This window comes from Pundamilia nyererei, unplaced genomic scaffold (assembly GCF_000239375.1).
Source record: "Pundamilia nyererei isolate P.nyererei 1_Seehausen unplaced genomic scaffold, PunNye1.0 scaffold00084, whole genome shotgun sequence".
Classification (NCBI taxonomy): domain Eukaryota; kingdom Metazoa; phylum Chordata; class Actinopteri; order Cichliformes; family Cichlidae; genus Pundamilia; species Pundamilia nyererei.
Genome location: NW_005187485.1, coordinates 442,731 through 455,283, shown reverse-complemented (window position 1 = coordinate 455,283; position 12,553 = coordinate 442,731). Strand labels below are relative to the sequence as shown.

Below are 12,553 nucleotides of genomic sequence, written 5' to 3'. Positions count from 1 at the left end.
GGTTCTTATTTAGTTCTCACACAGTCTGTAAAGCAAAGATCTTTTTTCTCACACGCAAAGACATTTTTGTTTGAGCCTGTCTTTACAGATGAGTGTAAGCGGCACTGCTGAGGGGACTGACTCGGGGCTGCTCTGCCAACTATATGACAACTTTAGGGCCTGAGTACCTGAACAGCTTCTCCTAGTAAACTGTTGGAAACTTTCAATGTGATATCATAAGTCACTAGAGCTATTTGTGTCTGTGTGTGTTTTGTTTTTATTTTACAGCTGACTCCACACAGAGGCGCTGTTGTGCATGCATGTGTGAAAGTGCAGGTAATGGTGGTATTTACAGTCACCAAGGAACTTTTATATTTACTGAGACGTGTTTCTTTATATGTATCAGGAGTTAATAAAAGTCGTGTTACTGCATGATTTGTCCCTCTGATCTCATGTGTTATCGTGTGTCCTCTAAAAAATACACAAATAAATAAATAGATGGCTCCCTCTTGTCACGGCCTGTCATGGGTTTGCATTGGTCCTCTAGAGTAAGTGAATGCACAGAGTACTAAATCAGCCCTCACAAATAGACAGCGCCCTTTGATGACCTGGGATGTCTTCTTTAAAATGCAGAGTGAAATCCCAAAAGGTGCAATAGACCTCAATCTAACAGCTGATGCAGCTGGAGCATCTGTCGCCGCGTTACCTAAAGCCCAGAGGTCTATGCTGGCTCTGTCCCAGCAGGATATTATAACATACCCGGCCTTATAGATTTACTCCAGTGATGTGGAGTGGAACATTCACTTCAAACGACTTTAAACATTAAAAAAGAAGCTTGAATTCAGATTCGATTTTTGTAATCTATAAATTTAAGGAAACTTGAAATTCTATTTAGTTTTCAAATGCAAATATTTCAACCCTTATTATCACACAAAGCAGCCAGGATCCGCCCAGTGTGGAAACATTTAACTCCTGCACAAGATAAGAGCGACCGTTTCCCTAAACACACTGTGGAACGGCGTTAATGAAGTCACGTTGCCCCCTGCTGAACGTTTTCATTAAAGCGCAAGTGGTTAGATATAATTTTGTTTTAGTTCTCCACTTTAGCTATTACTTCCCCCACAAAAAGGTTATGATTTTGGTATTATTTGCGCGCGTGTCGTTCAATCTGTCAACACCATAGCTCGATATGTTTTGAATTAATTCTGATTTTAAAAAATGAAAGAAAAACCTTGTAGTGATAAAGAGGGAGGTCAATTTAACAATCTATTAAAATTTGACGTACACTCAGCAAGGTCTACAAGATCAACTTAAAGATCTATTGGTCAAAAAATAAAGAGAAAGCAACAAAAATAAACATATTTTTTAAGAAAGCCTAACAGCTTAGAAGCTATGATTCTTATTAAAGTGGTGTGTGTGTTATCATTATACAGAACGTAACCTATAATATCACATTAACTGATTATGACCAACCCCTAATAAATTTGTGATCAAAAACTTTTTTCATTTTATATTTACTAAACATCTAAAAAAAATCACTACACAATCAGACGCACTATGCACATGTACTATATTCGCATAAAAAACTAATTACACTCAAAATTATGTCAAGTACATTTAAGTGCGTTTAAAAAGAACAGAGAAAACAAAATGAATGCATGCAACAAGAAACAAAACAGTACTATTCCCTTAAAAGTTGATCCTGCCCATAGAGTGAGCGGCGGAGGTGTGTACTGTCGTAGTGCTTCTTGTTATAAACAGAAGTAACTCAGGACCGATTGTTTTGGGTTTTTTAAGTTGTTGTTTTGTTTTTTTAAGACTTTCTATACTTGATCTAATTAGAAGACACATACATATATTTTTACATGTATATGTTTTGTTTTTTATTTGTTCTGAGTTTAATTCCATCTCAGCTGTGAACCCATTATGTTAACCAGGAAGAGGCCAGGTGGGATTAGGACAGCCCTCTGCGGGAATGTGACTTAGTCAGCGTGCTCGGACTGAAGTTATGACTTTAATATGGCTGATAAAGGTCCGCTTTTAACTTCGTGTATAATTTTTTATCTGTCGATTGGAGGCGCGATATTCCAAATTTTTGAAGAAGAAAACTGGAAATCAGCCAGAGACCTCTATGTCAAAGAAAAGGAAGACATTCTGAAGAAATTTAACTTGACTAAAGAGAATCTGACTGAGATACTGAAGGTATGATGAACCCATCTCTATGTAAAGGTAACAAGTCAAGCTTTTGTTTACAGAGGCTTCATTTCGTTACATACTGTATTGCTTATCTTACATTCCAGCGTGGACATTAGAAAGGAAAGGAAAATGTCGTTGCCGCCACATGTCCGGATGTATCAAACCAGTTTTACGTGATTTTGAACAGAAATGCAAACGTGTAAAGAGTAACTATCAAGCTAAACATTCTCAGAGGGAGCGGGGGAAGTGAAAATCCTCTTATTTAACAGCACAGAAAAGTTGTGAAACTTCAAACAAAACACTGATGTGTGCGCTGCGTGTGGAGCAGGCATGCAACATCAAGGACAGAACAAAAACATAAAGGCTGGCACAACGCGTGCCCGTCGGTAGCCTGAGCCTTTAGTTAAGACTTTGAGAAGAATAAGGAGTTGTAAATATTTCCAGTTATTCGGTTACAAATAAAGAAGTAAAGTAGTAGCAGAAGTATTAGATTTGTTTTTTTTCTGGGACTGATTGATTGTGTTAACTTTCTAAAGGTAGTATCAGAGGCTGCCGGGCAAGGCGTGGCGATCTCCGGGGACAAGGATCGCAGTCCGTGGGACTGGGGGAGTTCTGCCATCTTCGCTGCCTCCATTGTCACCACTATAGGTATGAAAGACTCAGAAGTTGACACACTTCATGTTCATGTTGTAATAGCATCCACTTCTTCTTCTTCTTCTTCTTCTGGTTGCTGCCATTTCTTTGGCAATAGGGTTGACTCAGGAACGCCCAATCGACTTGCTTTAACAACATGTCTGGCCCTGCCACAGGCAGGCGATGTGTCCAGGGTGTACCCCGCTTCTCATATTCGAAGCTGGATAGGCTGGGATAATATTCATGTAACACGATGCCTCTTCACTAAAAGCTGCATTTCTCTGGGCCTAATTGTGATTGTTTGTTTATAAGACACATTATAAGCTTCACAACAGTTACTACAGGGATGAAGCTATACTCTGATGCTGTGACTGTTTCAGAACAGGAAATGCTTTGTCCCAAAAGTTGGGAAATTATCGTGATTTGGATCTGAAATGTTTGTGCACTGGAGTTTTCCTGCAAAATGTCCAATAAAGAGCGTTATAAAGAGAAACCAGAGCATAACTGAGACGGTAAATCCTAATCCTCATTGTTTTTTAGTTCAAGAGTCTTCTAGGACTTTGTTTTCCATATATAAAGCAGCAGAGAGACAGACACCCTCCCTACTTTTCCTACACTTAGATTACACTTTATCAAAAAGGAAAGTTGTTTTTTTTTCCTTTTAAGCTTATCATAAGGCTGGATCAGGTGACCATGAATACTCCCTTAGCTATGCAGCAACAGGGCTTGGCTGCTTGGGGCATCCCATGATACACTGAGGGTATTTTTTTTCTTCAGTCACTTTTTTTCTTTTAACTCACTGTGTGTTTATACACCACCCTGGATTTAATCATTAGCTTTTATTGATCTGTGCTTCTCTTCCAAAGTGTTTCTTTTGTCCTATTTTCCTCCCTTCACCCCCAACCGGTCACAGCAGTTGGCTGCTCCTCCCTGAACCTGGTTCTGCTGAAGGCTCTTCCTGTTAAAAGGGAGTGTTTCCTTTCCGCTGTTGCCAAGTGCTTGCTCATGAGGGTTGCATGGTTGTTTTTCTGTGTTAGCCCTGCAACAGACTGGCAGTGTGTCCTGGGTGTACCCTGCCTCTCGCCCTGTGGTAGCTGGGATGGGCTTCAGCCCTCCCCATGACCCTGATAGAACAAACAGAAGAGGAAAATCTTCCTAAAATACTTATCACATCATGGACTGGTGTGATTGAATATTTTCTCACTGTATCTACAGGTTATGGTAATATTGCCCCCAGGACAAAAGGTGGACGTATTTTCTGCATCCTTTATGGTCTGTGTGGGATCCCTCTGTGTCTGGTATGGATAAGTGAGCTGGGTTCATTCTTTGGAGACCGGGCCAAGCGTCTGTCTGGGGTGATGATAGACAAAGGCATATCAGTGGTAAGGTCTGACTAACAATTAGTGTTTATCTGAAATTATGAAGTTTCAATGTCAAATAATATTTTTTTTTCCTCTTTTTTCAGAAAAAAGTCCAGTATACCTGTATAGCCTTGTTCCTTCTATGGGGGCTGTTGGTGCATCTGGTGATTCCGCCGTTTGTTTTCATGTCCATGGAACAATGGACCTACTTAGAAGGTTTCTACTTCTCTTTCATCACACTCACAACAGTTGGCTTTGGAGATTATGTGGCAGGTAGGTTTTTACATTTGGCACAATTTGAATTTCTGAATTGAGGATATCCTAGTAATTTCAGCCCATAACTCTCATTTTAGGCGTAAATCCAGACATAAACTACCCCCGCCTCTACATAGTAGGTAAAGAATTATGGATTTGCATGGGCCTAGCTTGGCTGTCCCTGTTCTTCAGCTGGAATGTCCACATGGTAGTTGACGCTTCCAAAGTACTAAAGAAAAAATGGCAAAAACGCAGGCACAGAAACTTCTATCATGAGGAGCTAGTGCCTTTAGAGGACAAGCCACATGGGAATGTAAAGCCCAACGTTGTTGACATCTTTGGCTTCTTATCTGAAAAGGAGGAAGACTACAATACTGTCATAAAAGAGATTGGAATGAGAAGACACAAACCAGCGCCAGCAGACAAAATGAATCGCTCAAAGAGCTGCAGTGACCTCCACGGCACCTCTATCCACAACTTGGAGCACTCTCCAAGGCGCAGACGTATGATCAGTATCAGCGAAGTATTCCTCAATGCAAAGGCCGAGGGGGACAATGACATAAAAGACGAGATGCTCCCGTTATTGCAAGAAAGCATGGGGGACCCTGAAGTGCGTGTGGAAACTGACGAGGAACAAAAGGACAGCTGTGCTGCTGACTCAGAAGATTGTGATATTGCCCTCAGTGGACCTGCCAAAATAGAAGAGGAAACTGTAGAGCATCCTGATGGGGGGGAGACTAGGTTTAGGATTTCCAAGGTGGCTGAAGAAGAATTGCTGTTGGGAAACGATGAGAAAGGGTAAAAGAATTGTCCAAAGGCGTATGCTGCTTTAATGTACCGAGAGAACAAAATGTGGAAATGACACTGCATATGGCATCTACAGGAACAAAAGCTGACAGTCGAATGGTTTCCTGTCTTACAAGGTCACTATTTTTTTATAAATGGCAAAAAACATGTTTAATTTTTTTTTTTTTTATTCTTTCATCCCTTTACAACATTTGTATTCATTAAGCAACAGTGATCAACGGCATTATTTTAGAAGACAGTATAAGGCTTTGTGGAAAACGGAGCCAATAAGCAACTTTCCCTCATAAGGAGCTGCTACACTGGAGCCCATAAGGACATGGCCATCATCCGCGTACTCCATGCTCACCACTGGCTGCTTTGAGTGAATATTCTTGATCCGGAGCACCTGAAGGACACATTCATAAAATGAATAGGTAAAAATCTAGCTGCAATGTTTTTATTTTATTTTTAAACAAACTAACCTCAGAGCCAGGTGGATCTTCAGGATCATAGCTTGACAACTTCATGGCATTTGGGTGACAACCCAGCCATACGTCACCTGTCTTGTGGTCCACCTCGATGTTGTCACAAAGTGATCCAACAGCTACAGACTGAAAGCATCACATGTTGTTTACATGCTGTAAATGAAACCTGATTATTCTGTCCTTGTGTATGACGTTAAAGCAACAATCCAACCTTCTTTTCTTTTTCCTTGCAACAGAACTTCTTTCTTATTCAGCAGAATTCAAACGATTAGTGCTACTTTTATGTCTACATGTTAAATATGAAGCTACAGTATTATGAAAAATGTACAGGCAGCTGTCACTGATACCCCTCAGCCTACTAGCAGATGTACCTATGGTATACATTTTTAAAATTCTAGGCTACAGGAAAGTTAATCTTTGACCTCGAGGTCATTGAGATTTAAACTCGTTTTTACTAGATTCACCTAAGGTATCGTACGTCACCTCATTCTCCACTTGGGCATCCACTCTGCCCACAGGACGGGGTGATGACAATACCCCCTCAACCTCTCACGGCTGAGGGGTAAAAACTGCAACACTAGGCTGGGCTTAGCTTCACATTTAGCACGCAGATATGAGAGTTTTGGGTTGTTGTTTTGTTTTTTCTGACTTTAGAATACAAAACACTATTACCTTGATGTACCTCAATTGTTCCCCTTCTTGCCTTTCAAAAACATCTATGTCATGATCCATAATATCCGAAACGTATATGTACCTGTGTTTAAAAAAAAATAAATCATGTTACAATAACAAACTGTAAATCTCATCCCACTCCTTTTCAAGCATCTAAATTGTGTTTTATATCGAGATGTGGATGACAATTCGATGTCTTCACTTAATTTACAATGTATTCTGTTATTTCTGTTGTATTTCTGTCTGAAATAAAACAGACATTTAACTCAATCAACACATACATGATCACTGATTGGTGTAACGAACTGAGATTAACCTTTTGTCAGGAGATATGTTTATGCCGTTTGGGGACCGCAGACCATCGGCCACCACCCTCACTTCGTGTGGACTGTAGAACACCACGTCACACCAGGTTAAGTCCAAAAAGACAGTAATAAGCAGAAGTGCATCACTGTGAAAGTAGCGGTCATTTGTGGCGTAGAAGCTCTCCACTCCGACTGCAACAATGTCATTCACACTGAAGAACATGGGGGGGGAAAAAATGGATGCAGACGTGTTGTTAAATGTAAAATGTGGACTGGTTCTTATATAATGCTTTTCTGCTCTAACAAGCACTCAAAGTGTTTTTATAAAACGTGCCTCAGTCACACAAGCACTTTTTTTCCCTATGCTTTTATCTAACATTTGCATACATTCATGCTCTGATGGATGCATCGGAGAGCAGCTTGGGGTTAGTATCATGCCCAAGGACATTTGGCACACAGGCTGGACATGATGGGATGAGCCACAGCCACCCCAATAAATAAGGCATTAAAAGGTTTCTCATACAGTTCATACCTGTGGAGTAAGGGGTGGGTGATGGTTTTTATGTGCACGAGTGTGTCTTCCTCAACATAACGAAAGATCTCTACTTGGCTGTTGTGATGAGGGTGATTGACCACAAACAGGTACACAGAGTCATCTGCAGAGAAGAAGAAAAGTCTTGTCAACCCTGCTGTGTGGAGGAAATGTAGGTTTCCCTTAGTGTTTCAGTCATGTTTGTGCTCAGGGAAATAAACAACAACTAAAATAGCTTATTTAAAAAAAGAAAAAAAAAAAAAGAAAAGGCAGACACGCACATACACCAATTTAGGCTGCAGACTCATAGTAAATTGTCACCTTCTTTCCTTCCCTAAAGCAGTAAGGAGCAATTTACTTTTTTTATAGCCTGACCCAACAGGAACTTATGCTTAAGTAAGGGGACAAACTAAATGCAGACAAAATATCAAAGCCTCACAAAACTCACTTTTACTACACAGAGATGTTTTTGGCACATATAGGAAAATCTCAGATATGTGTCAAAGACACTGTAATGTAACTGCCTCCTCTTATTCGTTTATCCAAAACCTGTTATCAAGTAAAATGAATAAAGGCAACGAAAATACTGATCATATTTGCATCATTACATTAATTAAAATTATTAATAATATAGCTGTAAACATAAGGCCCCAAATTTCTTTATGCATTTCACTGTCACTGGCCTTTAACCTTTGGCATCTCACACTGTTGATACAAAGTATTCTGCTCATTTTAGACAATATTCCAGAAAAGACTGGTCCACACAATAGGATGTTTCATAAAGCAGATGGATATGCAACACATAATCACTAGCCAGATGAATCCAAAATTTATACTAGACACTACGGTGAACATCACCAAGCTAATACCAGTGAAAGATATTAGCAGTATCATGCTATAGGGGGTGTTGTTCAGAAGCAAGGGGCAAGTCCTTGAAGAAAACTTGGATGAAGGTACAAAAGTCTTAAGCCTATGGCCATGGAGAACCTTCAGCATGAAGAACCAAAGACTACAGCCAAGACAATACTAGAGGAGCTTCAGACGTGTTCCTGAACAAGTCTGGGAAGATCCATTTGGAAAATTAGATACATTTCCAAAACCTACATGTGCAAAGCTTGTAGAGACTTAACCAAGACGACTTTAGTTCATTTATAAGTCACAGTAACAGTGTAAGGTATACTGCCCTAAATGTACTATGACAGAATGCACAGTCACCACTCAAAGACCCATTCATGTCATTTAGTCCAGAATTACTGGCATACCAAAAAATAACCCCCCCCCCCAAAAAAAAAATGACGACAAACAACATGGCTCACAGACTTTCCAGAGAAACAACAATATTACACAAAATTAGCTGCAGTTAAAAGCTGTGTTACATTGTATATCTGCCTTATGTAAATACAAGTACTGTGTGTAGCACGTGGGTGTGCAAAAAAGCAAACTAAAACAACATATCAGGCCTTCTAACTTTACAAACCTATGCATGCGTGCATAAGGGTACAATGAAAAAAATGACCTGAATATATTTCTGTTATTTAAAATAATAACAAATTTGATGCCATTATTTCATCCATCCTCTATCGGGTCTGTACGTCACCTGCTTCATCAGTGTATGCACTAATGCCATGTGGGTTGAACGAGCTGAGGTCCAGTTCTCCGCTGATTTGCAGCTCCACTGGAGTGGGTTTCGGGTGCAGCAGATCCAAAACATACATTTTCCCTGGTTCATCAGAAAACGAATGTAATCCAGGAAACTTCAACCCCTGAGCCGTAAACACTACATGTTAGAAACTTTTCTAAATGTGGGGCTTTGCTCAAGAGGTCATCACACAAACAATTGCCCATGAAATTAATAACATACCGTACTCATGAAGGCCAGTCCATCTTTCAGTATTGTGATATCCTCTGCCCCATATTCTGTACAAACAAATCAATAAATATTTTTCCCCATTCTCAGTCCTTACAGAGAGCACAGTCTTATGTCATGCCTTGGTGACGCATGCTCTACAGACAGTTGTGTGAACTTCAGACCCTTCAGCTAATGCCACATGTTAAACGCAGTTTAAACGTGATTTTTCACGATGCAAACCCCAGAACGAAGATATGAGCATGAATACAAAGATTACATACCAATATTCTGCAAATAATGACAGCTGAGGTGTTTCACTGGAATCTCTCTGGAAGCAAGCATGATTTCCCTGCGGAAGAAGTTTACAGAGCCATTACAAAGAAGCAGTACAAATCAGTACTACAGTTTGAAAGTCTGCTTGAGAAGCCCAAGGATACATTTGTTAAGTCTTTCCATGAAAACATTGGCCACACTTCAACGTGCTTTAGCAAACAACAGCTGTGAACATTTACAATCTGTGCTGCCAATCCCCAAATTTAATGCGACATATGACGTCAGATTTTCTTGTCGGAACAGAACTTACTTCAGTTTAAGGAACCTGTGTCCACTGAAAACTGCAAAGGCAGCAACAGCAACAGCAAGTAGTACTTTCTTCATGGCAGCCATGTTTATAAGTGTCAGGGGTTACCTATGGAAGTGCCATGATTTTCAATGTGCATTAACACAACTGCCCCAAAGATGGAGACAGAGTGCTAAAATTAGTTTGATCTGTTAAAATTAGAAACAGCTGCTAAGACTTAAAAAAAAAAAAGAAAGAAAGAAAAGAAAACATGGATCTTTTTTGTTGTTGTTGCTTGTAACAAGTCAAGGTAGCATTAATTTTAGGATATTTATAACATAAAATATTTGCCCAAAGAAAGAAACAAAGTTTAGTGAATATAAATGCATAGCTACACACGGTATATGAATAATGGATTATTTATGCAGCACAACTTAAAAGCTACACTGTATCCGAACACACCGCACGTACGTGTGCACTGCTACCATCAAATCTCAGTTGGAAAAAAATCATGGTGTATTTTTTTTTCTGTTTCGTTTTATTTGCACACAAAAAGAATCAACAACAACAATAATGTACAGTTTAAGAATAAGAACAACCACCTTCCCTATAACATGAACAGGTAAGCAGCTGGAACAGACAAGTTACATACAATCATTTACAAATATAATAAATATATATTTGTGCTATTAGAAATAAACATAGTTTTTAATTGTTTTTGAAAGAATAAAATGCAGTTGTGAACTGAAGAACTGGTGATAGTTTGTTCCAATAAAGAGGTTCTCAATATTGATGTGTATTTTGCTTTCTGCATAAGGGTAAATAAAAATCACCATGGTGTCTTGTTTAGTAAGTATGTACATCTGAAAAAGACATAAAAGAAATGTTGCAAAACAACTAGTAAATCACCAATTAAATATACATACTTATACATAAAAAGAGATATGCAATATTTATTCACATTAAATGTTGTCAAGATTTAGTATTTTACAAAAAGAGGAAAGTCTATTTGAAAAATTCATTATCTGCAAAAATGTCTTTTGAATTAATATAATTTTATGAAGACACAGCACCCCAAACACTATTACAATATATTATGTGTGGACAAATTAAAGTATAATACAATATCAACACACAGGCACAATTTATGAAATGCAGTACTCAGAATACCAATCATGTTCATTAACTTTCTGAGAGAATAACCGAGAAGCCTAAGGACAACTTTGTGAAATCTATATCAGTATAGACAATGTTGGGACATCCTGCTAATGAGATGATGGATGGTGTCCTGAGGGATCCCCCCTCCCCTAGAGTACGTCGGGCCCTCAGGCCACCCTCATGAAGTTTAGTTACTGTTGTCCATCTAGTGCACCTGTTCTTAATCTCATTAACAAGACCTAATCAATATCCCAGAAGCGATGTGATGCTATAATCTAATTAAAAGGTGTTCCTTTATCTCTTTCTTTATTTTTGGGGCAGTGTGTATACAGTGGGAGAAACAGTTATGTGATTCCCTGCTGAATTCCTAAGTTCTGTCACTTACAAAGGCATAAACAGTCTATGCCCCCCCCCCCAAAACTAAAAAACCCCACACTACATACAACTTTAAAACTGACCTGCACGTCATTGAGTGAAAAACGTATATGATCCCCTAAAACCCAGGAAGAATTCTGGCTCCCACTGAACGGTTGCACGCCCATATGGCACAAACACTCACTCAAGCAATCAATCACAAAAAGCACACCTGTCCACAGAATCAATTTCTTTAATTCCATCCAATCAGCAAGAAGGTGACAAGTGTTGGTGTTGTTATTTGTAGATGGAAGAAATATAAAATGACCATCAATCGCCCTCGCTCTGGAGCTCCAAGCCAGATCTTGCCTCATGGGTGAGGATGATTGTGAAAAGGGTGATGGATCAAATAACATCCCCCCCCACCCATGTTGACAAATGTGCATTTACTTACTGGGGACACAGTGGACAACTTCATTGTGGAACCACAACAAATCTATTTATTAAAGTTCACATTTCACCTTTTATTTAAAGCCAAATACAGACAGTCACAAATTATCAAATTAAAAACATTATTTTCATAATTGTTCCAATTATTTAACAGTGAAGCAAATATCTTGATAGTTCAGTCATTTCTGTGTCTAATACCACTTTTGTAGGCTGAACGCAGTGCAGTATAAACTGTCCCAGTTGAGAACAGATACAAATATTTGTTTTCCCTTTTTTTTGTCCTTTTAAACACCTGAATTGAGATTTTTTTTCCCCTCTCATGTGTTAAAGTGAGTGGCAGTGTTTGCTTTCATTGTCTACTGTAAATCACAGCACAAGGCTTTGTGGAACACAGAGCCAATGAGCAACTTCCCTCCATACGAAGCGGCTACCGAAGAGCCCATGATCACATGTCCATTGTCTGCATACACCTGTGTAACCACAGGCTGATCAGAATGAACATTCTGGATACGGATGATCTGCAAACATACAAAATCATAAGATGTTAAACATAATCAGATCAATCTCTACAAATGGGTGCATGTGCTGTTATAGAGTGAGAAAAGAAACACAAATAAGAAGAAACACCAGACCTCTGATCCTGGTGGGTCTTTGGGGTCAAACATGAGAGCCTTCCATGCATTAGGGTGACAGCCTAACCAAAGGTCACCATTTTCAGGGTCAACCTCGACGTTGTCACAGAGTGTACCCACAGCAACAGACTGGTTAAATGTGAAATGAAAGACTGCAATTACACATACACACACACACACACACATATATATATATGTATGTATATACACACATACATATACAGTGGGGCAAAAAAGTATTTAGTCAGCCACCAATTGTGCAAGTTCCCCCACCTAAAATGATGACAGAGGTCAGTAATTTGCACCAGAGGTACACTTCAACTGTGAGAGACAGAATGTGAAAAAAA

At 39.2% G+C, this 12,553-nt stretch overlaps 3 protein-coding genes across 4 annotated transcripts in view; 1 reads left to right on the top strand and 2 right to left on the bottom strand.

Moving 5' to 3' along the window:
- The first annotated feature begins 1,742 nt into the window (after positions 1-1,742).
- On the top strand, positions 1,743-5,362 carry LOC102206591 (potassium channel subfamily K member 5-like). The gene is made up of 5 exons (XM_005738415.1): positions 1,743-2,181; positions 2,712-2,823; positions 4,024-4,190; positions 4,274-4,442; positions 4,523-5,362. The coding sequence occupies exons 1-5, from the start codon at positions 1,999-2,001 to the stop codon at positions 5,224-5,226; spliced, it is 1,335 nt and encodes a 444-aa protein (XP_005738472.1). The 5' UTR covers positions 1,743-1,998; the 3' UTR covers positions 5,227-5,362.
- Positions 5,363-5,399: 37 nt separating this feature from the next.
- On the bottom strand, positions 5,400-9,796 carry LOC102206297 (serum paraoxonase/arylesterase 2-like). The gene is made up of 9 exons (XM_005738414.1): positions 9,637-9,796; positions 9,335-9,402; positions 9,066-9,121; positions 8,802-8,967; positions 7,205-7,328; positions 6,684-6,884; positions 6,368-6,449; positions 5,693-5,821; positions 5,400-5,616 (listed from the first exon to the last, which is right to left on the bottom strand). Exons 1-9 carry the CDS (start codon positions 9,717-9,719, stop codon positions 5,455-5,457), a joined length of 1,071 nt encoding a protein of 356 aa, XP_005738471.1. The 5' UTR covers positions 9,720-9,796; the 3' UTR covers positions 5,400-5,454.
- A 2,077-nt stretch (positions 9,797-11,873) lies between these two features.
- The window catches only part of LOC102205824 (serum paraoxonase/arylesterase 2-like), a 4,583-nt gene continuing 3,903 nt past the window's right edge, over positions 11,874-12,553 (bottom strand). The window contains exons 8-9 of one of the 2 annotated variants that reach the window (XM_005738412.1): positions 12,207-12,335; positions 11,874-12,092 (exon numbers count right to left, since the gene is read on the bottom strand). In XM_005738412.1, the coding sequence (XP_005738469.1) occupies positions 11,931-12,092; positions 12,207-12,335 (291 nt within the window). In that variant the 3' untranslated portion in view covers positions 11,874-11,930. Of the gene's footprint in view, positions 12,093-12,206; positions 12,359-12,553 lie in introns of those variants that run through there. The other variant, XM_005738413.1, reaches the window with a different exon arrangement.